Source organism: Rhinatrema bivittatum, chromosome 13 (genome assembly GCF_901001135.1).
Source record: "Rhinatrema bivittatum chromosome 13, aRhiBiv1.1, whole genome shotgun sequence".
Taxonomy (NCBI): Eukaryota; Metazoa; Chordata; class Amphibia; order Gymnophiona; family Rhinatrematidae; genus Rhinatrema; species Rhinatrema bivittatum.
In genome coordinates, this window is record NC_042627.1 from 57,478,126 (window position 1) to 57,503,879 (window position 25,754).

Sequence of the window (25,754 nt, forward strand, 5' to 3'; positions counted from 1 at the left end):
ACCGAATGACAGTATATAAAACTCAACAAATAAATAAATCATGGTCTGCTTTTTACATTATGAATATGCCCGAGTCTTCAATAAAATAGCATCTGAAATGGCATTAATATTGACCATAGAACAGTATCAATCTTTAACAGAAGGGAGGAAAAGGAAAATGAATGTCAATCAAAACATTTTGCAGAATTCTATCGGAACAAAATCCTCTTCAAAACATTCCTAACCGTCTGAGATCTAAAAATGATCACCTTGACCTTTTTGTTCATGGATTCACTAATATCCCCCCAGGGTAAATGAGATTCTTATATTGCAAGGCTTCCTATTAATTATTGATTTCTATAGGTTACAGTTTGTTAACTATATGAAAAGAAAAAAATGCATATGCTATATTATATACTTTAAACGTATTTCTTTGCCATAGACAATCAAAAAACAACTGAACTGAAAAAAACAACGCGACCCTTTTTTTTTTTGCAGCTGTGTGGCATCACTTGTACTGAATGACTCAGACACTTACATGAATTCACAGCAGGGCAGAGTTCGCAGGGATTTCCCCAGCCTTTTCCATGGGAGCAGCAACAAGAAGCCTTTGAAACGCCAACTCCAATTTCAACATCGCAGGAGTGTCCTCCATCATCTCCCCGAGACTTTATATCCAGATAACAGTTGCCAGAGCGTGTATCTGATTAAAGCAAAACGTACAAGACATAGTAAACAACAAAGATAAGATTTAGGCATGTTAAGTGGTCTTCAAGCAGGACCGTGCTTGCACGGTGCTACATCACTCTTGGTTGCTTCTCATTAACGGGCCATTACATTTTAACTATGGTAAAACTGAATTAATGACTGCAGTGTGGCTGGTAGAACATGGCCCAGGGCTCCTCAGACTCTTCATGGAAGGAGGTACTGTGCTCTTTGCAGGGTGTGATACTTTATATTACGCCAACATGGGAATTACCCAACGAGGATGTGCAGGTGGTGCCAAGACCACACAAGTGCCTTCTTCAGAGACTGGTCATATCTGAGGAAGGGAATTATGTGACTTCAAAACCTGTGAACTACATCTGATCACCAGTGAAGGAGAATGTTTCCAACCACACCTCTATGTAAAATCTAGGTCATATAGTACATTTATAGTTGCTTTAGAAAACATCTTACCAACACATCCAACTCGAGTCGGGTTCAGTTCAAAATCTGGTGGGCACTCACAGTTGTAACTGCCGGGGATGTTGATACAAATTCCACTGATGCAGGTTGTGGGGTCTGCACATTCATTAATATCTGGAGTGGGGGAGAGAGTTGGAAGCAATAAAATCAGTGAAAAATATATACATATACAATTTTCAGAGAGACAGAGCAAGCTAGCTAGGCAGCTAGATTTAGCCACTTAAAAGTAGGCAGTCCTGGATGTATTCCTAGGGCTGTGAGAGGACTTAGCTAGATAGCACTAAATTGCTAGATCTGAACATCCTAATTTTAGGCTTAAATCTAGCCAGTTAGATTTAAATTGGCTAGTTTTCAGCAAATTTGCAGCCACAACCTGGCTAGGTTGAGTTTGAAAATTAGTCACTCTAATCCTAACCAATCAAAGCCTAGCAGGCTAGGTCTGATTGGCAACTATGTACATTATATGAAATTAAAATATTCTGCATTTTTTTAAAATTTCATCTGAGTTCTATTCCATACATTACTCTAGAGCAGCGCTTCTCAACCGGTGTGTCGCCAAACACCGCCAGGTGTGTCGCGTCTCCCGGTGTCCCACTGCCCCATTGTACTTTCCTTCTCCCTTTTTCCAGCCCCCGCGGTCCAATTGAAAGCTTCCTTTCTTCCTACCCCCACTGCCCAATGGGAAGCCTCCTTCATTTTGCCTTCCCCCGCGCAGGCCAATCGGAAGCCTCCTCCCTGCCACCTGCCAGTGGTAGTAGAAAGAAGGGAGGAAGCCTTTGGCCGGTGAGGCAGGCATGGCACTGTCCGGGAGTGGGGTGGGAGGAATAGCAGTGTAGGACCCCGACGAAGCAAGGCCGCTACGGGAGCCCAGCCCCGTAGCGGTGAAGAGAACCCAACCCCAACGGTGCAAGGCCGTTGGGGTTGGGTTCTCTTTGTGTTTTTTCTGTACTTGGTGAAGGTCAGTTCTGGGTGTGTGACCAAAGTGAGGTGTTTTACTAGCATGTAGGCATTTGTATCAATCTTATTTGATGTGTTTTCTCAATAGGATATGCATTAGTGGTAAATTACTGTCTTTTCATAAGGAAGGCTATTGTGCCTGGTAGTAAAGGGAGTTTGTTTTGCTTTTACTGAGATGTCATCAGAACCAGAATATCTTTTTTTTGTATGGTGAGTTGTACGGGTTATGCCCTAGATCTGCTCTGCACTCATTGCTGAGGGTTGAGGGGAGTCCTGTGGATGCAGAGTGCATGTTTACACTTAGCCCCGTGATGGTCACATGTTCAGTGTGTCACGCATATGAGAACCATTTGTCAGGTGTGTCCCGGCCAAAAAAAGGTTGAGAACCACTGCTCTAGAGATTATTAGGAATTTTGTAAAGCTGATCTTAATTCTCAAATAACTTACCTGTACAGTTGCCACCACTTCTATCCAGTTCATATCCTGAGTCACACTCACACCTGAAGAAACCAGGAAGATTCTTACATGTCCCAAAGACACATATATTAGGAAGAGAGCATTCATCAATATCTGTAAGATGCAAATATATAAGATCAGATTATCTTTCTAGCATCAGAAACCATTGCTATTATTATTATGTAGTCCAGAAAATGTATTGTGAAAATGTAAGTTTGCAACAGATCAGTTTTAACCATGCTTCGAATATCAAGGTGGAAATAGTGTTTAATTAAATAGTTATTATTATTATTATTATTAATAAATCTTCTGGTGTGAAGCACTATCTCATGGAATATATAGCTTTAGAATCCTAATGGTGTACCTTGGCATGCTTTTCCATCAGGAGTGGGTAAGAATCCCATCTCACATTCACAGCGGTATTCTCCGGGACTATTGAGACACTGTCCATTTTCACACAGATTTGGGTTTTCCAGACACTCATCAATATCTATAAAAAGAAAGTTACACTTTGCTGAAAATCCAGTTTCTTTACACAGGAGCTAAACTTGGCAAAGATACCCTGTGTTTCATATACTTCAGTATTGTAACTATGATAACTGAGGATTCTCTCATTTTTTAATGCAAGCTATTAGTTGTTCTTGTTCCAGAGCATACTACTGAGAATATTAACTAAATACAAAAGCAAAAGCTTATTAATTAATTTCACTACCTTTCTTATCTTTTCTGTATTGTAAAGAGGGGGAATGATTGAGCCTGATATTTGGTGAGTGGGTAACTTATCCAGATAAGTTTGCCACCGAATATATCCAGATAAGATTATGGCAACCTTTACACCTAGTTAACAAATATCAGCCCAACTAACTCAGAAATCTGAGGAAATCACAAAGATTAAAAAAAAAACAAAAACCCCAACAACTATTCCCCAGTTGTCTTTTCTTTTTCTTAAATTTTTTTATCTTTTTTGTATAAGATTTGTGGGACCTTCATGAGTACAGTTTGTAATTGACGCAAACTGTATTCCCCATCAATCCAGCTTTACTTTCTTTATTACTTATCAATATTATGAAATGCATAATATCTAAGGAGGTAGATATTCAAAGGTGAACGACTAAGTTAGCCGGATAAGATTTATCCGGCTAACTTACAAGGGAAATTCAACAGCACGACTATCTTGCTTAATATTCCCAAATAAATTGCTAGTGAGCCGGATAAGTCGTATTCAGCTAACATTAGATCTGCTATTGAGCAGATCTAATTTATCCAGTTAACATAACCAGATAAGTTTGAATATCGCTATTTATCTAGCTACCGGGGGGGGGGGGGGGGGGGGTTATTTATCAAAATGTGTTACGGTATTATCCTGGACCTTAGGGCCCTAAGGCGCACAATAACACTCTAATACATGTGATAAATACCACACCGTGAAATACATATGCAAATTTGAAAATTTTATTCAAATGGGAGGAGTTTCAGCAGAATAAATGGAAATTAGGCCTGGTTAACATTGCATGGGATAACATACAAACTGTTGTGGGATTTAATATCGGAAACAACTGCAACTTTTTTCTGGGTGTTATGCCTATAATAGCTGTGTGTTACTGTTGAAATGGGATTTATCACAAATTTGGGAGATGGAGAGAGAGAGAGAGCCTGCCTCTGTGGAGAATCCACTGATTTTTGAACTTTTTATACCACTGTAAAAGGGGGCATTATGAATTTGGGGTGAGGTTTGTGAGATGAGTTGGGTTTTGGGAGGCAGTTTAACATGCACAGACATACGTACAAACAACTCATTACTATCAGTGAAGAATGAATGTGATTTGGAGGGATGAAAGGTGAAAGAAGAGTAGATTTGTACCATGCTTTCTCTACCTAGCTTGATTGCAGCTAGGTATTATAGTGCATCAAACTAGGTAGAGAGAACCTGGTACAAATCTACTCTTCTTTCACCTTTCATCCCTCCAAATCATATTAAATCTTGTGCTGTTCGTATGTATGACTATGCATAAAAAATTGCCCCCCAGAACACACCCCTTCCAACAAACCTCACCCCAAATTACTAGTGTGAGCTCTCTATCTGCTCTCTCTCTCACCAGCAGCACAAAATGCAGTAAAAGCCTGTGCAGGGACTTCTCAGCTTGCGATGTGAAAATATCACAGGTGCAATAAATTTAATGCGCATTGCGAAAAAATAACTATGCAATGCGGTATCAGGAAAATTTGCCTAGCCATGCCCCTTTTTAGCGCAGGTGCTATTTTTGCTATATTTATCACAAAATGATGAATCTAGGCCTATATTAGCCAGATAGTAACTCCTCCCCAGATTGCCCATATCTTACGCACCAATTAGCAAGATAAGTAGTTACCTGGCTAAGTAGTAGCTGTTGAACGGGACCGGATATTCACCCACTGTCACTTAAATCAGATAAATTCCTACTTATCTAAGTAGTGCTTGATATCAGCCTCCCAGTAAATCACAGTCCTACCTGTACTAATTAATCCTTATCAAAAGCCATGCAGGTATCACCCTAATACATGTCAAGCATTAATATAGAATTAATAACTGTCTAAGAGGGAATTTAGAGAAGAAGAATTTGGGGGAAAAAACCAGGATATGGCCATGATTAAAGCCGTTAAAGTTACTGAAATGGGCCAGAGAGACAGCACTGGAAAGAAAAGTCCTCCAGCTACCAACAGAACAGGCACAGAATGGGCCATGGCAATGCAAGCTTCCTAACCTTGCTGTGGAAGGATCACCTCTAGAGGTGAATTGGAATAGATCTCTATAGGGCTATGATGTCATGAGCCTTAATTTGCAACCACCCAGGTGTTTTTCCCCATTTTATACTCCTCCTCCTCCTTCCAATCTAGCCTAGCCATCACAGTGGTAGTTCTTGGTCCAAGGCCTTAGATCCTTGAGTCTGGTACATGGACCGCCTCAGGCTGACTATGAAATGTCAGCATTGTGCAATAGATTAGGCTCCCTTCCCCCAGTGCCTATACATACTGCATCTGTAGCATTTTCACCAGCACCAGCCAGCCTAAGTCGCTCACATGGTGGTGCACAATACTGACATTAAGGAAACTAGTCTGGCCCCTTGAGCTGACATTTTGTGGAATGTAGCTACTAAATACAGTTTTGTTAAGCAATAATAAATTAGCTGGGGATGGTGACTCAAAACTTAGCGTTACTCAACAGATTAATTGCTGAAAGAGTTACATTTGACATACTCATCAAGTATTTATTTATGTGTAATACTTACAGTATTTCCAAACGAAGACTCACCTGTGCAAGCAAAGCCATCCCCAATGTAGCCTTCTTTGCAAAGACATCGGTAAGATCCCATGGTGTTCTTGCATTCTGCATGTGTGTTGCATAAATGTGTTCCATTTGCGCATTCATCAAGATCTAAAGAAAAAGTCCTAAATTGTTACTCAGATGTAAAAAGCCCTTTATCTTGCATGTTAGAATATTTATATTCTACTAAAAGTAGAAAGAAATAAAAACTTCAGGTGGCTTTGATGACTGGTCTACTTGAGGAATCTATAAATTAAACATCTCATATTTCAGTAGGAGGAAAATATAAATAATTTTTTATTTGACATTCTATTTTTATGTCTATAATTAGAAAGTGTATGAAGTGCTGAGCATGTAAGGGGGTGCGTGTGCAAGTGAATGACTTTGTCTTCTCCCCTCATGTTCATGACAGAGATCTACCCCCATCCCTAAAATCTCTGAACGATTAACAATGAAAAGGTTAAGTCATTTTCATCAAGCTTACCTGTGCATTTAACACCATCTCCAACCCAGCCTGGACTGCAGCTGCATTTGAAACTTCCTGCTGTGTTTGTGCACATGGCATTTCTATCACAGTTATGTGCGCCAATCTCACATTCATTAATATCTGTAAAAATACAGAGCTGTTAAAGCAAATGTTTCAAGGTCTTCTAATATAATGCAATGCTAAGATTCCGCAGACATTTCTGCACTAATTACAACAGGGTAATAAGTATCAACCACATCCATTGTATGAACTACTTTAATTATAAGAATTGGTGCTTATTGGCCTTTGCACTGCCATTAAATATAATCATTTAAGAACAAAGATTCCTCAATGTAAACAGGGGAACCATTACACTCTCTCATCCACCACACAATACAGATTAGAACTTGAGCAAATTAATTGCATGGTGCCGCATGTAAATTATTGGTGAGACATCAAAGAATCCCAGGTTTCCTTAAACCAGTGGTTTTCTATTGGGACACATCTGGCAGATAATGCTTACAGGCATGACATACTGAACACCTGACCATCACGGTGCTAAACGTAAACATATACTCTGCATCCACAGGAAACCCCCCCAAACAATGGATGCAAAGCAGAACTAGGATATTTCAAATACAACTCGCTATATAAAAAAGATATTCTGATTCTATCTCAGTAACAAACTCCCTTACTACCAGGAGCACTGTAAAATACAAAACCAGAAAAAAAACAAAACACTCAGCACATGGGCAGCAAACCTTCCATACCATTGCAGCACTAATTTAAAGAATGCAAACAGCAATAGCCCTACCTTTGAAAAGGCAGCAGTGCAGCACCAATGCATGTCCTTTCGAGAATGAGAAAACGCAACAAAGAAGATTGATACAAATCCCTACCTACTCGTAAATCACTCACACAGATCCAACCTTCACCAAATTCAGAATAAAAGACCACAAATTACAAACGTGGAGACAAAAACTGGAATGGAAACCTCAAAAAGCCCCTCTGCATGCACAGCAAAACTGGAGAGCTAGAAACAGAAATATGTAGCCTCCTACACTAAGCAAAGTACAAAGAGAGAAGACATGCACATTCCCCAAACTGACATATTATGGCTCTAATCAAAATACAAAGGATCCAGCTATATGTAGAACTCAATATAGACTTACTTACTTGCAACCGTCATACATAGCCTCAGTAGTATAATACTATTATACTACTGAGGCTATGTATGACGGTTGCAAGTAAGTAAGTCTATATTGAGTTCTACATATAGCTGGATCCTTTGTATTTTGATAGTTTCTGATTTTCAGCTATCCTGAGTTTTTTTCTCAAAATATTATGGCTCTTGCACACCGGCACTCCCCCTCCAAACCTCCAACATCCTTTACTTCTCCCAATTACTCCCTTTCAATCATCCACTTACACTCACATCCCTGCCCAGCATTCCTGACTCCCCCACATCCTCTTCCCTGTGCTCCCTCTCTCCCGCTTTACTCTCCCTACTCCCTTCATCCCATTTCCCTGCCTGCCCAGCTACCTGACCCCCTGTTTCCCATCCCCCTTCCTGCTCAGCAGCCCCACACTCTGTTCCACCTTCTTCTTCCCAGCATCCCCCACCCTCCACAGGGTGAAGAGATCAGCAGCAGCAGCATCACTCCCAGACTCAGCAGGGGGAGATAAGGTATCGGCCCAGAACAGCAGGAGGTGGCAATGTCTCGCTCTGATCCAGGTGAAGGAGTGAAACAGCCTCCCACTGGGCCAGAAAGAAGAGAAGGAAGTGAGAGGAGCCTCCCATCAGGCCCAACGTGAGAGAAGTCAACCAACTCCCACCCGAGCTGATAAGGAGGCAGCCACCTGCTGGGCCTGCGACACACCTCCCAGGACCTCGTGACACACCAGGGTGTCCCGACACACCTGTTGAGAACTGCTGCCTTAAACAACTAATTTCAGTGCAGAATATGAAAGACCAGAATGTGCAAAGCACAAGCACCCAGATAAGATCCAGCAGAAGACCAGAAAACCATAATGAAGTGCACGCAGGCCCTAAAAACACCTGGGGCAGCTGATGTCGTGGTTGGGCACAGGGACTTTCTGCCTTCCTTTCCCCCCCCCCCCCCCCGAGTCACTCCCTCCCTTTTTATAAAGTAGCCCATGTTTAATATTCCAGCAATTGTCACTCCCTGTAATTAAGCATTCACATTTGGAACTAGACTGAGATTGATAGTGCAATATATTTTCTCTTTTCTTGTTATATATTTTCCGATATAGTGGCCAGCATTTTCTCTTAGTGGGCTGGAGGAGGCCTGAGCACTCTTCAGTTTGTTTCTTGGATTTCTTTCATTATTATTATTATAATTAATCTCAATGAGATTTTAGGAATAAATTATCCAGCAAAATTCTACACTGGCAATATTACTCTGATTTAACTCATATGCTACTATAAAAAGATAATATTAACAAGGTCATGGGAACTACTGTTTTGAGGAAATGTTCTCTACTAATTAAATACAAGGTGCTAACTCATTACCTTCTCTCCAAAGGCCTAACCATTGATATTGGTTAACTGCAATTCATTTGTCTGCTTTGCATGTATTTCTACAACTTGAATGCATTCACTACAGTTTTTATTTACGTTTTCTATGTTGCCTTGCTGATCTTGTCAATGAGTGTGATTTGATGGCTCATTGCTTAGTTCAATCCATTCTCACAAGGAAGCTCTGGGTTTAAGAGCAGTCTCAGACTTGTGTGACTCAAGGAAGCATCCCAGGAAAAAAAAAAGAGATTTGAACCATGTGGAATGGAAGAATCTGCCCGTGAGAAGGATACAGTCCTAGAGGAAGTTTTCAGGGTTATCAGCTACCTGAAACTGCAGACAGCTCTAGGTACAGCTATAGGGGAAACAGGTTTGATAAGAAGCAATCAAACAAAAACTGAGCTGCATATTAATCTGAACTCCCAGACTTTAGACTCTCTCTGCTCACTTGTGTCTTCTCCATATGTCTGCCTCTTCCACTCCTATGTGACTTGAGTGTGCACTGGGTAGCAGCATGGGGGTATGGGACTAGTGGACTGAGGGTTAAAGCCAGAACAGGAAAAGGCATTAAAAAAAAGAAAACCCAAAGAAAAGGAAAAAACACTTGTGTCAATAAAACAAAGAGGGTAACACAAAAGCAATCTTAATTACTAGCTCAACATTCAAATATTTATATACTGCCAACACCAGAGGTCCTTGGTGGATTACAACAATACATACATATATCAATTACAACAAGGAACTAAAATACAACAGACTACAATTGCTTTAGGTTAAAGACCCGCTTGAAAAAAATGTCTTTAAAAGGCTCTTAAATGTCTTAGTGCTCAACATTTATTGAAAATGTAATGTCATAGATGACAAAGATTTACAGTAAGTATTGCAAGATTCCGTTAATCATGTGTAATCACTTATAAGATAATTATATCACCATACGCAGGAAACCAGTGTCTGTTTCATATCTTTAGGGAAGCTCATTTTGGCTGGAAGAGAAGGGAAAGGCCATAAAGAATCTCTATAGGTCAATTCTATAGCAACATGTATAAGAAAATAGGCAAACAATCTACAGTATTTTTGGATAATAAAATAAATGTTGGTATGTTAGAGGGGATTTTCTGTCTTTGATTATTTGATTCTTTGAAATACTCATGTGCTTCCTTATAACCTTTGGAGCACAACAAAACATAAAATATAACCATCTCATGCCAAACTTTTCTGCCAAAAATATTTTTTAACCACACCAGTAAACATTAAACGGAAACTTGTATGCAATGTTAGGTTACAGGCATACACAATTTATATCTTCAAGCCAAGTAGCAATAATAGAAATTATGTGACTCACATTAAATATTTGGAGGGTGAAAATGCAGTACATATTAGTTTTCCATTTATTGGGTTCAGCTTTGTAAAGTCAAAAGTCATTCTGTTCTCAATACACACCCTAGCAGACTGTTCCTTCTCTCTCTCTCTCTCATTGTGCGGGAGTGGAGGGGCAAGAAAGTGATTTGAGGTTCTGAGAGAAGGATCAGAGATCCAGCAAGGGAGGTCTCCAGGAAGACGTCAAATGTCTTACAAGCAGCCATACTCTACAGCTGGCAGCTGGGATACATCCTTAACAGTATGGACAGAAATAATTGGGCAGACTGGATGGGCCTCTGTGCCTTTTTCTGTCATCTGTTATGTTGCCATGCATGGTCATTTTCTTCTCTTCTAGCCCCATAGCATTGGCTTCATTTATATCAGTGAACTATTTTCCAATGACATTAGTAGCAACTGTAGTTTATTATAATATAATTTACGGACCTGAAAATCACTACTGATAACTTTTGGCAGAGCCTTAAATGCTATGATCTTACGGCCATCATTAGAAGACACCATACATGTATGTATCAAAGAATTGATAAAAATACCAATAAACTATTTCCTTTCTCCTTAAAAATGTTTAAGATAATTCAAATTATTTTAATATATGCCAATCTGTAATATTCAAAAAACACTTATGTGAAATCAATGGACCAAAAAATATAGATATATCTTTTTGTAATACTTCTAGATAGGCCCTATTCTGGTAGAATTCTATTGTATGTCACCTGGAATTTCTTGCAACTCTCCCATGTAATACAGGCAATGATACTGGGTTGTGTGCTGGAAGCTATACAAATGAAGAGGCTCTATCCTGTTTGAACAATGAATACTGATTTGTGAAAAAAACAATGAATGAGGTCCTGAATTCAGCCACTAGTTGTCACCCTTAAGCAATGACCAAGCCCAGGGACCATGAGCACTACTTTCAGCTGACCAAGAAGCAGAAGACCCAATGCAAGGATCAAATTGAGTACTTTCTGCACGGCTCTACACAGCACTTACCAAATGTACCACCAGACCAGCCTACCAAATAGATTTTAAGGGGAGATCCATTGCCTGTTGTTAACTCCCATTTTCTAGCAGTAAAAGCCCTATCCTTCAGAAATCAGTCTAAATCTTTTTTAAACCCTGTTATATTACTGGCAGTCATCACACCATCTAGTAACAAATTCCACTATCTTAAATGTGTTTATAGTTTGTTACCAAACTATATTACATATATACTATATGCATATATAGTGTGTGTGTGTGTGATTATATATATATATATATATATATCAGAGATACTATATGACCATTCTCTCCTTGTTTCATATCACTCATGATTTTATAAACTCTTATCAAGAGGACAAAATGGCGGAGTGAAGAGAGGACGCGTTTGTTGAGCTCCTGGGCTGGTGTCGTTTTTTGTGCTGTTATTACCTTTGAAGACTATCATGCTGCATACAAAAAGAAAGGGGAAGGTAAGGGAGGGAACCTTGACACCCCCCCCCTTAGACCTACCCCAGTTCAAACGAGAATCCGGGAATTCTTCTCCGCAGTGGGGGTATCTCCAGGAGAGTCGGCTTTGACACAGGAGGAGGTGCAGACTCCGGTGTCTATCGACAAACTATCTCTGAGCCCTGGAGCACCGGATACACCTTCCCACCCTGCCCGAGTCGGTGCACTGGAGTCAGTTGAAGCCTTGTTGCCGGAGATGCAACGTATGGAAGAAACTATCGAGGAGGGCCCAGCTGCAGTCGCAACAGGCCACCCCCAGGGCGAGGGGACCTTAACCGCCCTGAGACAGATGAACATCAGCTTACTGAGCGGAGGGGGCAGTTTTTTGCCAGAAACCACCGCCGAGGGAAGGAGTCAGTCAGACCAGGCTGAGCAGCAGACAGACGCAAACCACAACGGTAAATATAATGGACATTAAACTTTTAAATAAGCCAGAGACCTTTACTCTTGATTCGTTGTGGAATGGGATATCAATACTTGAAAAAGTGATAGTTTCTTTAACAGTAATGATCAAAGGCTTTCAAGACCAATTTAATGTGGTTAACCCTGTGGTTCTAGCGAATGCGATGAAAATTCAAGAGTTAGATGTACAAATGAACCAAATCAAGCAAATACAAATGGGCTTGATACAAGGGGACTCCAGGATAGAGAAAAGAATGGAAATTATGGAAAATAATCTTAGATACAACAATCTAAGATTTATCAATTTTCCTAAATGTAAATTAGTATCTCCCATGGAACAGCTTAAGAAATTTGTTCAAGATTCACTATCTACAGCTTCCTGTGAACTGCCAAAATTCTTGAAAGCCTTTTTTGGCTTGGTTGGACCAGAGAAGTAGTGGAGCGTCAGGGGATAGTGAAAATCGAGGTCAGCGTCCGGAGTCACCATCCCCACTTGAAGATCTCTCAGGTTTTCTTGAAACAACACAAGAAGAACAAATAGAAAAGAGAGGTGTGCTTTTAGTGAAATTTTCAACAGCAGCTGAGAGGGATTTGGTATTAAAGAGTTTCTTTCATAATAGAAATAAGCTATACCTCGGTGGGAAAATATCGATTTTTCCAGATATAATAAGACCGACTCAATTACGAAGAAAGACATTTCTTACTCTATGCCCTAGAGCATGACAAGTAGGGGCAAGAATAATGATAAAATTTCCGTGTAAATGTATTTTGAATTTAGAAAACACTAGATATGTTTTTCTGGAACCAGATCAATTGGAAATTTTCTTGAATTTGAAAAATGAGCTTAGATCTGATCTGCCTACTAGTACCGGATAAATTAAGAAGTCTCCCATTACTCTCTTTTTACTATTGTATGTATTAGGATGAGTAAATATGCATCTGATTTCCATTTTGTTCTCTCCTTATTACATAGTTAAATCAGGCAGAGTTTAATGAGTAAATTTGTATTAAGATATCATTAGATAATTTCCTTTCTGTATTGCTATTTGGATGATTTCTAAAAGTTTATTATATTGTATTTTGGAAATATATATATATATAATCTGTCTGAAATATATGGCATGTATTAATGCTTATGTTTAAATTTAAAAATTCAATAAATAAAAATAAATAAATAAACTCATCATATTCCTTCTTAATCATCTCTTCTTCAAGCTGAGGAAGAGAAGTCTTTTCTCATGAGGGATCCATTCCATACCTACCTTTTATCATTTTTGTTGCTCTTCTCTGTACCTTTTCTAGTTCAGCTATATCTTTTGTGAGATGGGGCAACTTAACTGCACACAAGACTCAAGGTGTGGTCACACCGTGGATTTTTTAAGGAGGCATTATGATATTCTCAGTTTTATCCTTTATTTCTTCTGAATAATTCCTAACAGGCCTGTATCCAGATGCTCTTCCAAGGAAGAGAATTTCTGTGAAAGGTGGATTTCATTTTAATAGGAATTAAGCAATTCTTCTCTAAGCCAAAAACTGAGTGCCATATCAGGATATATACTGGCAAATCCAATATGCAAGGCTTAAGTCGATGTATTTCATTTTCGTAATAAATAAAGTAACATAGCAGATGTTGACAGATAAGGGCCATTAGGGCCACCTAACTTGCCTCATTGCCCCTGTGTATACTATGTGGCCGTTTAATGCTTTCCCCCTTGTGCTGCTTTTGTTAAAACAGAATATCAAATTGAAATAAATAAACTGGTAAAGCAGAGTGGCTGTCATGTTAGTCCATGTGAACATGCAGAAATAAAAGTTAAGAAGCAGAAAAATATAATATGAGGTGATATCTTTTCATTGGACTAACACAATACATTTCTTAACTAGCTTTCGGGAGTTGACACTCCCTTCATCAGCTCTGAACAGAATGAGTAAAAGACAGCATTTACCAGAGAGCACAAGTGAAGGAGAATGGCGTGCCGAGAGTAGGCGGTTTGATGTGTTAGAGTGATCAGATGGTGACAAGCAGTGGAAATATGTGGCTCATAGTGAGTTAAGAAACCCAAGTCTCCATGGACTACTTTCTTGTTAGAGAAGGTCATAATGCCTATAGTTCCCTTATTAGCACTCCATTCCAGACTTATCTGTTGTACAGAGCGTGCTCTGTTATGATCTTTTGTACCCATGTGCGCATTTGTCATCTTTTTCCCCATAGAGTTTTAGCCTAGGCTGATGGACACTGCACGCATGCCCTTTGAATCCCAAAAATGCAGTGTTATTGAGAGCCTCTGGTTATAACTTAGGAAGATGAACACTGCTGAGAAAAAGGAATTCCAAACTGTATATAGTACAGAGAAGGGCAACCAAAATGATAAGGGGAATGGAACAGCTCCCCTATAAGGAAAGGCTAAAGGACTTTTCAGTTTGGAGAAGAGACGGCTGAGGGGGGATATGATAGAGGTGTTTAAAATCATGAGAGGTCTAGAGCGGGTAGATGTGAATTGGATATTTACTCTTTCAGATAATAGAAAGACTAGGGGACACTCCATGAAGTTAGCATGGGGCACATTTAAAACTAATCGGAGAAAGTTCTTTTTCACTCAACGCACAATTAAACTCTGGAATTTGTTGCCAGAGGATGTGGTTAGTGCAGTTAGTGTAGCTGTGTTTAAAAAAGGATTGGATAAGTTCTTGGAGGAGAAGTCCATTACCTGCTATTAATTAAGTTGAATTAGAAAATAGCTACTGCTATTACTAGTAACATGGAATAGACTTAGTTTTTGGGTACTTGCCAGGTTCTTATGGCCTGGATTGGCCACTGTTGGAAACAGGATGCTGGGCTTGGTCTGACCCAGTATGGTGTTATTATTTTAACTGTATATGGTTCTATTTTCTGCCATGTAAAGACAAAGCCAGTGCAAATGTTCTTTTACAGTGTTTGGCACATAAGCAGTGGTTGGATGGAATGGACTTGCACAGCAAAGCTCCCTGATATATAGAATTTACAGTAGGCCAATGTACTTCATGCCACCTGGAATGCAATGCTTTGTGGATCTTTACAGTATTATTTTCACTAAAATAAAAGATGCAAATAGTTCTGAGTTTGTTCAAGTGAAGCAAAACAATTAAAAGATTTCCCTGGTAGTTCCCAAATGCTGCTGTTTTGAAATGTGGAAGCTTTTCTGCTCCAGAAGAATGAAGAGATCTGAACTACATCTACAATTCTACAGAACAGCAAAACTGGGAACCTATTTACTAGAGCATTAATAACATACGTTAATGCATGTTTTAAAACGAGCTTTAGCATTCCCCACCTCCCGTGAATGCTTTTTCTGTTTGGAACTGGGGAAGAGAGAATCAACTCCCAAAAGCTAATAAAAAATATATTTGGTCCAATAAAAGAGCAAACCTTGTTTTGTTTGTTTGTTGAGTTTTGGGAGAAAGTGACTGCATGAATGAATGAATGAATGAATGAGTGAGTGAGTGAGAAAGATTGCGTAATCGAGTGTGAATACTTCCTGTCACCTTCAGGAATTGGAATTACAGAAAACATTTGTTCTCTGTGGAACTTTAAAAGGATCTTCCTGAACACCTCAGGCCCACTGCTAGATGGCTCTGACAACCAAATAACATTGAAAAGTGAAATGCAGCAGCTTCCTTGCAGGAAAATTACATGCTATGAGGAGACGTGTATGCCTGTTGATGAAAGAAAAACTTGTCGTGGATAACGTACTATAGCAAAATTAGGTCAGAAATTGTTATTCTGGGTGAAAATATGAACTACGTAATGCTGGTACACTCGGCAAGTCTGCCAGTATCTTAAATTATAGCTGCCTGAGAATAGCTTTGCTTATTGAGAAATGTATCTGCCTTAAAATCCTGCATGGCTATCAAAAAGAGGCAAAATCAGAAGCTTCAAAGAACATTAAGATCCCTTTCTTCTTTGTTAATGGGTTTTTCTATCAGTGAAAGGCTGTTTTTGGCAGAAAAAAAAAAGGAAAAATTTGGTGTGAAGGCAATGATTTAGAGAATAAATTGAGATTGCTAGTTCCCTTGGAATTGTCATATATATGTTCATTTCTTGGCCTAGTTCCTGGGCCAAGGAATGGCCAACAAAAGCAAAAGGTAGATGGTTGTAAAATAATAAACCATGTCTGCAGGCAGAGAAATGCCAAAGGTAGCTTAATACTATGCAGCAGAAAGCTGGCCACAACAGAGCGTTAAAGCCATTTCTGACAACTCCCACTCCATTGCACAGTCCACCACTTTATCCTCAGAAGTTAATAGGCTACTTTGGTTAATTAAGAGCAGTGGTAATTTTCAGCCAGGTTACTGACCTGGAATCTTTTTTAACTGCCTTCCTATTTGCTCATGGTGGAGGCCATGGCTGGTTATGACCTTTTTTTTTTTTTTTTTTTTTAATAAAATAACCACTGATTATGAAGTATTTTACAAGTAAGGCTGAGGAGATCTCATTGCCAATAGAAAAGGATCCCAGACATAACATGGAATACTATCAGATCAAAAGTATAATCGAGAACTGGAAAAACAGTGCAAAGGATAATTGAGGGCTTGGAGCGAAGAAAGGCTTGACAGGGTCTAAAAGAAGTCAGGCTAAAAAATCAAGATAATAGATAGGAGGATTGTATATTTCAAGCCTGTGAATGGTTTGCTCAAAAGGCCAGCAGTGATTTCTTCAAGCTTGTTCAAAACAAGCAGAAGGAAGGTATAGTCAAATGCAAACTAGAAACGTGACTGCTGAATGAAGCAGACATAGTACAAACAAAAGGACAAGAAAAATAACTAAAAGAATGAGAATTTGGGAAAGTGAGTTTGTTACTAACAACAAGTTAGGTCTTAAAAAAAAAAATTCAGCCACTGGCTAGCAAGGAATCTTAGCTGGATAAATTTATCTGGCTAACTTTGTGGACATAGGGCAACTCTTCAGGTCCCCCACAGAATGCCCCACCCTGCCCCCGAGCCAGCCTGATAACATTTTAGCTGGATAATGGGGCCGGTCAGTATGGAAGAATTTTCATATTCTGCCCTTTAGCTGGACAAATGTTGCTGAAAATCGGCCTCATAAGCAGTTAAAGCATTACTTTCATTTTGCAATGAGAATTTGGGAAGGTGAGTTTGTTACTAACAAGTTAGGTCTTAAAAAAAAAAAAAAAAGTCACATTAGATTATTTACAATTCTTTATTTGTGCATTTTTTTTGGCTGGGGGGGGGGGAGGGGGAAGTGGCACATCAACCTGACCCACCCTAAACCTGCCCCATCCCCACTACTTGCCATTTATTAAAGGGGAGTTGAGAGTTTCCTCTGATTAGACCCCACTTTCCTCCATGTACAACACTACACACCTGCCCTCCCCACAGAACCCTATGCATGTACAGCTCTACACTCTGAATCCAACCCATAGCTGTCACTGTTGTGCAACGGTTGCAGCTTATTGCCTCCCGAGTGTTGTGAATGTTGCCTCCATGTTGTTCCTAGGCTTTGACAGCCTGAACGGAAGATGGGCCCAGAAATCAAACCAAGGTTCCCCGTATGGCCGTTCTGCAAGCAGGTCATCGGTCCAGCTAATTCTCTTGTGCATAATGACATCTATGGATGATCCTCAAATAGGAGACTGCTGCTGATGCTGACAGATTGAATAAGGAGAATAACTGATATATTTTTTACTACCATTATGCACCCACCAACAGCTCCTGAAAGGACTAAGCTTAGACTGAAGCTGTAGTCACTCAGACTAGCCAGAATTGGTTTGCTCTACTCTGCTTATTTAGCTGACAACATGTTTGTAAGGTCATCAAAGATTAAACCATTTGCAGAATTCCTGATGCACACATTTTACATGAGCTGTATAATCTGCATGACACAAAATGTTTCTCTAAACTTTACCCACATTCTTCCTGAGAAGGACAAAATTAACATCTGTGAGGGATGGGAATGTGCTGTAAGACCGTGGGTGGATTCTGAATACTGTTATGTGACTGGTGAAAATAAACATGTTTATTTGCAAAAAAATGGAAACAATCAGTAATGGCCAGAGAGCTAAACTATTTAGACAAAACTATAATGGAATCCAGAGGACATTATTCAGTTGTTTTCAAGAAACAGCAAATCTAAACACTACACAAACACTCGCATTTTTTAAAATATTTTTTTTTTGCAAATAAACGAAGTCTGCAGTTTATAGTAAACTACTTGTTTAATATTTTAACATGAAAGTTCAGTTGTAGATGGTTTGCCAAAATATCTACACTTCTGCAAACTGCAAATTCCTTATTTGGGTTTTGTGTTGCTGCACAGTCAGTGATACATTACTGTATAATTCTTCTTCACTTACAGCTAGTCATGATTTGTACAGATTAACATCTATACATGCAGAAGCATGCTGTAGGACTACCAAAGAAGCATCAGGAATCTAAAACTTATAGTTGTAGATGCGGTTGCCTAAGTTTAGAGCCCTTCTAGCTATGGAAGCTTTCATGACTTTCAACAAGCCTGCATGACAATGATTTTCCAGCTCTGCAAAACCTGACGCATTCTTTTTCATGTAATTTGGAACAGGGACATGAAGAATGTTGAGGGACATGAAGAATGTTGAACTGTTAGTCTACAGGGTAAGATTAAAAATTTCTTGGATTCAGAACTGCTCACGTCAGTAACAAGCAGCTGCTCTAAATGCAAAACTTCTGCTGGATATGTTACTATAACATTTTAGATCTTTCTAAAACAGTTATATCTTTTGAAACTGAACTTACTGTGCAGCAATAGTGCACTGCAAAATGAAAGTAATGCTTTCACGGCTTATGAGGCCTATTTTCAGCACCATTTGTCCAGCTAAAGGGCAGAATTTGAAAATTGTTCAAAACTGACCGGCCCCAAGATAGCTGAATAGCTCATTATCCAGCTAAAACGTTATCAGGCTAGCTCGGGGGCAGGGTGGGGCCTGAAGAGTTGCCCTAAAGTTAGCTGGATAAGCTTATGCCGCTGAATATGTCCACAAAGTTAGCCAGATAAATTTATCCAGCTAAGATTCCTAGCTAGCCAGTGGCTGAATATGGACCTCTATATCTTCAGTAACATACACAGCAGATTTACTTAATACATTTTCAAGCACATACAAAACCCCCTCAGTTTCCAAACACGAGCTAAATGCTCAAACTGACTTGGAAAACTGGGTCAGTATACGTCTAACATATATGCATATGTGTAAAGTTAATATGTTTCAATATGTAGCACAGTCACATGCATGAATGGCATGATGATGTTTATAATTAAAGTTTCTGCATGTGCAATGCCCATATTTTTGCAAAGTTCTATTTATAATAAAATTGCATGCATATTTTAAAACTGCTGAAAACCCACATTGTGTGCACATGGCTGACTTACATGCATAACTGCTTATTTTACATGTCTAAGTCCTAATTATATTTTTGAAAATGTAAGCTCAAAATTTATGGGTATTTTTGACCAGGCAGTTTGCTTCTCCTCCTTTGGGCTTAAAGCACAATCAAACTAGAATCTGATACAATGATCCTTCATTCACAGCAAAACTGGGATCTTTTCACCTATTTTATATCCCTTCCCAACTGACTTTATTTCAGTCGTTGCAGCAACAATCTTCAGTCAGAATTCAAGTATCAAGGTTTCTTCTGGAAACCTGCAATCATAGACCCTAAAATCTGGTATTAGGTGTCACTTTTGTATGATAACCAGTTCCCCTTCTCCCCCACCTTTCGTCACTGGATCTGAGAGTGCTGTCTCCACAGCCCTAGCTTGCAATGCCCCTTACCTCCAAGCACCTCCAGCACAGCAACCTGCACCGTGCTGCATCTAAGGGTCCTGCCTAGAACTTCCTGCACCCCTGAACTCCTTTTAAAGGTCCTGCAGCCAAGTCTTCCTATGGCACCGGCTGATGACATCACTTCCTGACCAGGTATATAAGGAAACACTGTGCAACCAAACAGCGCCTCAGCAACAGGTCCATCCAGTGTTCTCAGTGCTTTGCTGTGTCACCACTTGCCCTGCTGAGTTCCTGCTTCCCTGACCATGTCTGCATGCCCCCTGCTCTTCCTCTATCTTCAAGTTTGACTTACTGCTATTGACCCTTGCCTGCTTGAGCTCTGTTAGCCGTGACCTTTTCTTGTTCTACAACTCTGCTTGAACGACACCTGTCCTGGCCTCTGCGTCAGCTCTGCTTGTGTCAAGTCAACTGCTGCCTATTGGGACCAAGTCTGGGCTCGCTCTGACTGGGTTACACTGATCTGACAGTGGTCCTTGGGATCACTTCCTAAAACCTGAGATATGTGACCCAAAAAGTAGAAGACCTGATTCAGGAATGGCGCCACTGCCACTGAGCCACCAGTCTGGAATAATCCAAAATATTTAATTGGTATGCAAAGTAGCATGAAGAATCAAAACTCTCTTTTACATTTATATAGAAAAAATAAGGGTTCTGGAAAACGCTTAGAAATTGATATGCAGCTATATAAATATAAATAAATATGTTCATACATTAGCCAATTTAATATCTGATGGCTACATAGTATTTCCAAATATTATTGTAAATCTGGGCCATTATGAGCTATGTCGAAACAATTTGATGCATCACATACTTCTAGCTTCAAGTGAAGGAAAACCATCTTTTGGCCAGATACTGATTAAAGGGCCCAGAACAGAGAGATTAATATGAAATCTGAACTGATGTAGATTTTCCCAACTTGCAAAGTAAGGCAAGGAAAATGAGTGGAGGGAAGCTTAGCCAATGTAGAAATAGTTAATTAAAAGGCACTGCTGACTGAGAATCCTCAGCCCTAATACAACCGATTATTCAGCAATTACTTGTGTTTATGAACACTGCTAGCAGCCTGGTGTGGCAGCGTGGACTGTACTAAAGGCTGTACCTAAGGTAAGGAGAGCTCATCCACTGTCTTACATGGGACCAGTATGTATGAATGATTTAATTGTGAGTTACACTAATTAAGGCATTAAGCAGCATATTTAAACACCATTTTCCATAGAGGTTTCTATTTATGATGCCCTGGGAGGGGTGTGTGTGTGTGGGGGGGGGGGGGAAATGTCACACCCTCTTTCTTGTGTATAAACTTTCAGGAGTACTATTGTTTCTACTTCATTATCAAAACATATGCAAACCAGCTCACACATCCCATTTAAAATGGCTAATATCAGGACGATTGATCTAAACATTATTTGACATGAGACACGGTACATAGCAGCATGAGTAAGTGGATAATTGCATAATCCATTATATTGCATAGTAAGAAAGTGTTCTAACTGTAATATTGTATTTCAGTATTCAAGAATTCCTTTAGGTTGGTTGTCTCCCGTTGTTCTTTACAAATTCTAAATCAAATTTTGATCCTCAATCCAAGGCCAACACAAGAAGCCAACTTTGCCTGCAACAAAACCTGCAAGGCATTTTCAAAGCAAGACAGAATACAAGTACACATTCAATCCACCAACTTCTGCAAAATGTTCATGTTTATTATTCCAACTAAAAAACAAAACACAGGCATTGTGGCAGGGAACTAAGCAACCTCAAAGGATGTTTCCTATCTGCTTTTTCCACTAAAAACATACATGATAGAAAAGAAATAGCATCTATAATATGACTAAGCTGCTGAGACATTTTGTATATAGTAGGAGAGGAAAATGGAAGAAAGTAGTTTTTAAGCCTTTCAGTAAAACAAAACAAAAAAAATCCAAAGAAAGGACTATAGGAAAGAATATTATATCACTTTGGGTTGAGTTCATCAGTTAGCGCTATCTATTTGACCTTGTGTTCTCCTGGCTTATGATGTTATCAGAACTCTTATCCATCTTAATCCACCAAATTAGGTAAGAATGTAGACAAAAGTAACATTCATTTCTATAACAAAAACAGAGCTAAGGACAACTACTATTAAAAAGAAAAACACAAAAATACCATCTAATGCCAAGTACAATATTTAGAGTTACATTTCCTAGTTACTGTATGAAAGTGGCTACAAGAAATGTTTTGAAAACACTATGGGCTTGTCAGAGAAAGCAACACATATTGGAAAGGACTTCAGAATTGTCTACGCTGCACAAGCTGGAATCACAGGCATTTTGAATTGACTAGAAAGGACTGGAAAGCTATTAATTAGAAATATTCCTACATATCTTCTCATCCAGCCTACACAATGGACTTCTTATTCATTCACCTATGCATCCAGTTGATCCTTTTTTGCCTGAATATCCTGGATCACAGTGGCAAATGAAGGATCCTTTCGTATTCTCACATGTTCCACTGAGACAGATGTTTGGATTCAGTTCACATTCATTCACATCTGAAAAATATATTGTAAGTTTCATGAGAAATCTTGCAAAGGGAGCATGGAAGGTTCATGAAGACAGGCAATGTGTATATAAACTTCAATCATGATATGGCACATTCCATGATTCTTTAAGAATTTCAGCTTTGCATGGAATGTTATTTGTATGGCACTGCATGCATAGTTTTATCTGCATACATGCATTATAGGGTAATTCATACAGCTGGAATAAGACAGAATAAAACAAAGAAATCTTCATTCTTTTTTCATTTGTACTGCTAAATGTGCATTGCAACACATTTGATTTATTCCCTTATGCTAACTGAGCAACTGAAATCATTTGGTTTTAGTCCCCTCTCCAATGATGTCACCGCTCCTCTGGGTGAAACCCTTGGCTTCCTCCTGTTTTCCAGTACAGTGCAGGTGGAAAAAAAGTATTGGGCTTAACCTTATAAAAGATTTTCAGTATCCAAAGCAAACAAGGATAATCTTGTGCATCATCATCATGGTCCCTCGGTCTCCTGATGCATGCAAAATTCTAAACGTATCTAATCATGGTAGCAGCAGATTTAAAGAAACTATGACTGAAGTCCAACAGGAAGTGTCCTGTCCTTTACCAGGCACGGGGGCTCATCATAACCCATCGCAAACATCAATGTGAAGCTTTAGAAGGAGCACTCTACTGGCACACTCCATCAGCCAGGCAAGACACTACCACCTTATGATATACGGATTTGCAAAACCAATGGCAACTGTGTTGTGTGTCAAATATTCACATTATAAATACCGTCATCTCTTTTGGTACCATTCAGCATTCCACTGTAGGTGTAACTCTTAGTAGCGACTACTATCAATTAAACTTAGATTGGAGCCCTAAACATATTTTGCTAAAAGTCTGTTTATCTGCTGATTTTCTTTTTATGTTCCATAGGGTTGAACAGAGAAGAGTCCAACAAGTTAAAGTAACAAATGTCTTCCAGTCAGCTCTTTTGTGTTCATAGAAAAAAAAAATATTCTCTGGCATTTATACTGAAAATTCAGTTTGCTAAAATGATAGAGAAGGGGCTGCTATCTCAGTTTGTGCCTGCCTTCTCCTTCCCAAATGCTAGCATCAATTCATGTTTAAAACTGCCGGTCATAAACTCTGTTCATAAAAGAAGTTTTGACTAAAGAGGAAATGCCTAAATTGTTTCAAATCATCATTTTTTAAAAATCTAAACAATTTATTGAGAAACTGTTCATGAATCAACTTCAGGAGCAATTTGTGCTGTGTTTTATCGGAGGTTTCATTCTGGTATTTATAGATTAGCTAAAGTTGTAATACCCCGTTTGGACAGATCTGTAATTATTTTCATATGTCTGCTGAGAAGAAATTTACTTCTTTCTTCTGACTGTTAGATCTAAATACTTGCAGCACTAGGTACTTGTATCACAGTCTACTGGCTTTTGAGTATTTTTATTCTGTTGCACATACTTTCTAGGTAGAATATCATGTGTCTGCTTATATTATTATGGGTCTACTCATCATCTTTGCATGGAGAAACAGAATTTAAGCTTACGGTCCCTAACGCCACAGGTAGGGATATCATGGATCTAATTAATGATCTGAGTACACTTGATTTCAAACAGTTTTTCCCATGAAATCTTGGTCTATATGTCTAGCAGTCCACTACCAATACTGCGACTGCTACTACTGCTGTTACTACTTACTTTTAAAAGCTAACAATTATTCAAATAATTCATACTTTGTGGTATTTTATTGACTTACACATCTTAAATTAACTGTTCATTTATTTAATTAACTAGTCATTCTTATTGATGGGGACTAACTTAGCTTACTATAATACACATGGTCATAATTTAAATTTACTTTCATGCTAAATATTATGGGTGCACAAGGGTAAACATTTCATTTTGTCTTTTAATTTCGTTATTGGAGTGTTTTTCCCCACAAGTTTCATTTCATTTATTGTTTAGCTCTTTTTCTTTAGTTTACAAAATGAAACAAACATTTTTTTAAAAAAACACCCCAAAAATACATTAAAAAAGCAGCCTATGCCTAGGTGACGGCCAGGCCCTGGGATCTCACTCAGGCGTAGGCCAAGGCTCCTGCTTTGGGCCTCAGCCTGTTCCCTAGTGGCCCAATTTTAAAAGGGCCACGTGCGTAAATAATGAGGCTTACGCCCCAAAGTGCTGGGCCTCTCCAAAGGGGCGGACCAGGACTGCACCATTAGCAGCTATCTCAGGGATGTGCGCACCAGCAACCAGCCGGTGCGCAAAGATTACTTCTGCTCCAGAGGAGCAGTAAATAACACAATAAAAAAATGAGGGATAGGTAGGGTTAGGGTAGGGGTCGGGGAGGAGAGGAGAAGAGGTAGGAAGGGTAGGGATAGGGGTAGGAAAGTTCCCTCCTAGTTCACTCCAATTAAGGAGTGGACTGGGAGGGAACTGGGGGAGGCCCGATTGCGTCGCCGTGCATAGATTATAACCCCCCCCCCCCGTGCACGCTAATTGCGGGCCGCCCACACGTGTACGCGGATTTTACTACATGTGCGTGCCAGGAACCGCGCACACATGGATGCGCGTGCGTGGTTTTGAAAATCTACTCTTAGGCCCGATGGATGACACTTTTTTTTTTGGTTGTTTTCAATACAAAACGTGAAAACCAACAAAATTTAGTCAGATTTTCAATCATTTCATGTTGAGAATGAAATGAGACAAAATAGAAAAATTTGTTTTATTTCCTATTTCATTTCTCCTGAATGCACAGCCCTGCTATACATTTCTTTAAAGTTATTGGGGGGGGGGGGGTATATATATAAAGTTAAATTACAGATGTTTGAATAGACTTCTAAAGATGAAGCATTTTTTCTTACCTAGGCAAGTTTTCATATCCTCAGAGGCCATGAAGCCTTCAAAACAAAGACATCTGTATTCATAGGGTATGTTTGTGCATTGACCACCATCACAAATATTAGGGTTGTTCTCACACTCATCAATGTCTACAAAGGAACAAAAATGAAATAAAATCAGCACACCAGAACAGAAAATCATTTTTAGGCTTAGCACATTCAAATAAGATACTCAGGAAAATAAATCTTAGAAATTCAGAGGTTGATACTGAAAGATTTGTCTGGGTAAGTCTCGGTTACCCAGACCAATCCTGAAATTTCAATTTGCTGCCCCGCTAACCCACAACATTTTACCCAAGTAAAATCTAGCCAGAAAAAAAAGAGGGATGTAGTGCGGGTGAGTGTGTGTGTGTAGGGGAGGGA

At 39.3% G+C, this 25,754-nt stretch overlaps 1 protein-coding gene across 1 annotated transcript in view; it reads right to left on the reverse strand.

Annotated features, from left to right (window-relative positions):
* Window positions 1-25,754, reverse strand: part of FBN1 (fibrillin 1) — a 292,212-nt gene that overhangs the window by 76,696 nt on the left and 189,762 nt on the right. The window contains exons 31-38 of the mRNA XM_029574409.1: window positions 25,356-25,481; window positions 22,369-22,494; window positions 6,366-6,488; window positions 5,870-5,992; window positions 2,945-3,070; window positions 2,572-2,694; window positions 1,159-1,281; window positions 518-682 (exon numbers count right to left, since the gene is read on the reverse strand). Coding sequence (XP_029430269.1) covers window positions 518-682; window positions 1,159-1,281; window positions 2,572-2,694; window positions 2,945-3,070; window positions 5,870-5,992; window positions 6,366-6,488; window positions 22,369-22,494; window positions 25,356-25,481 — 1,035 coding nt within the window. The remainder of the gene's footprint in view (window positions 1-517; window positions 683-1,158; window positions 1,282-2,571; window positions 2,695-2,944; window positions 3,071-5,869; window positions 5,993-6,365; window positions 6,489-22,368; window positions 22,495-25,355; window positions 25,482-25,754) is intronic.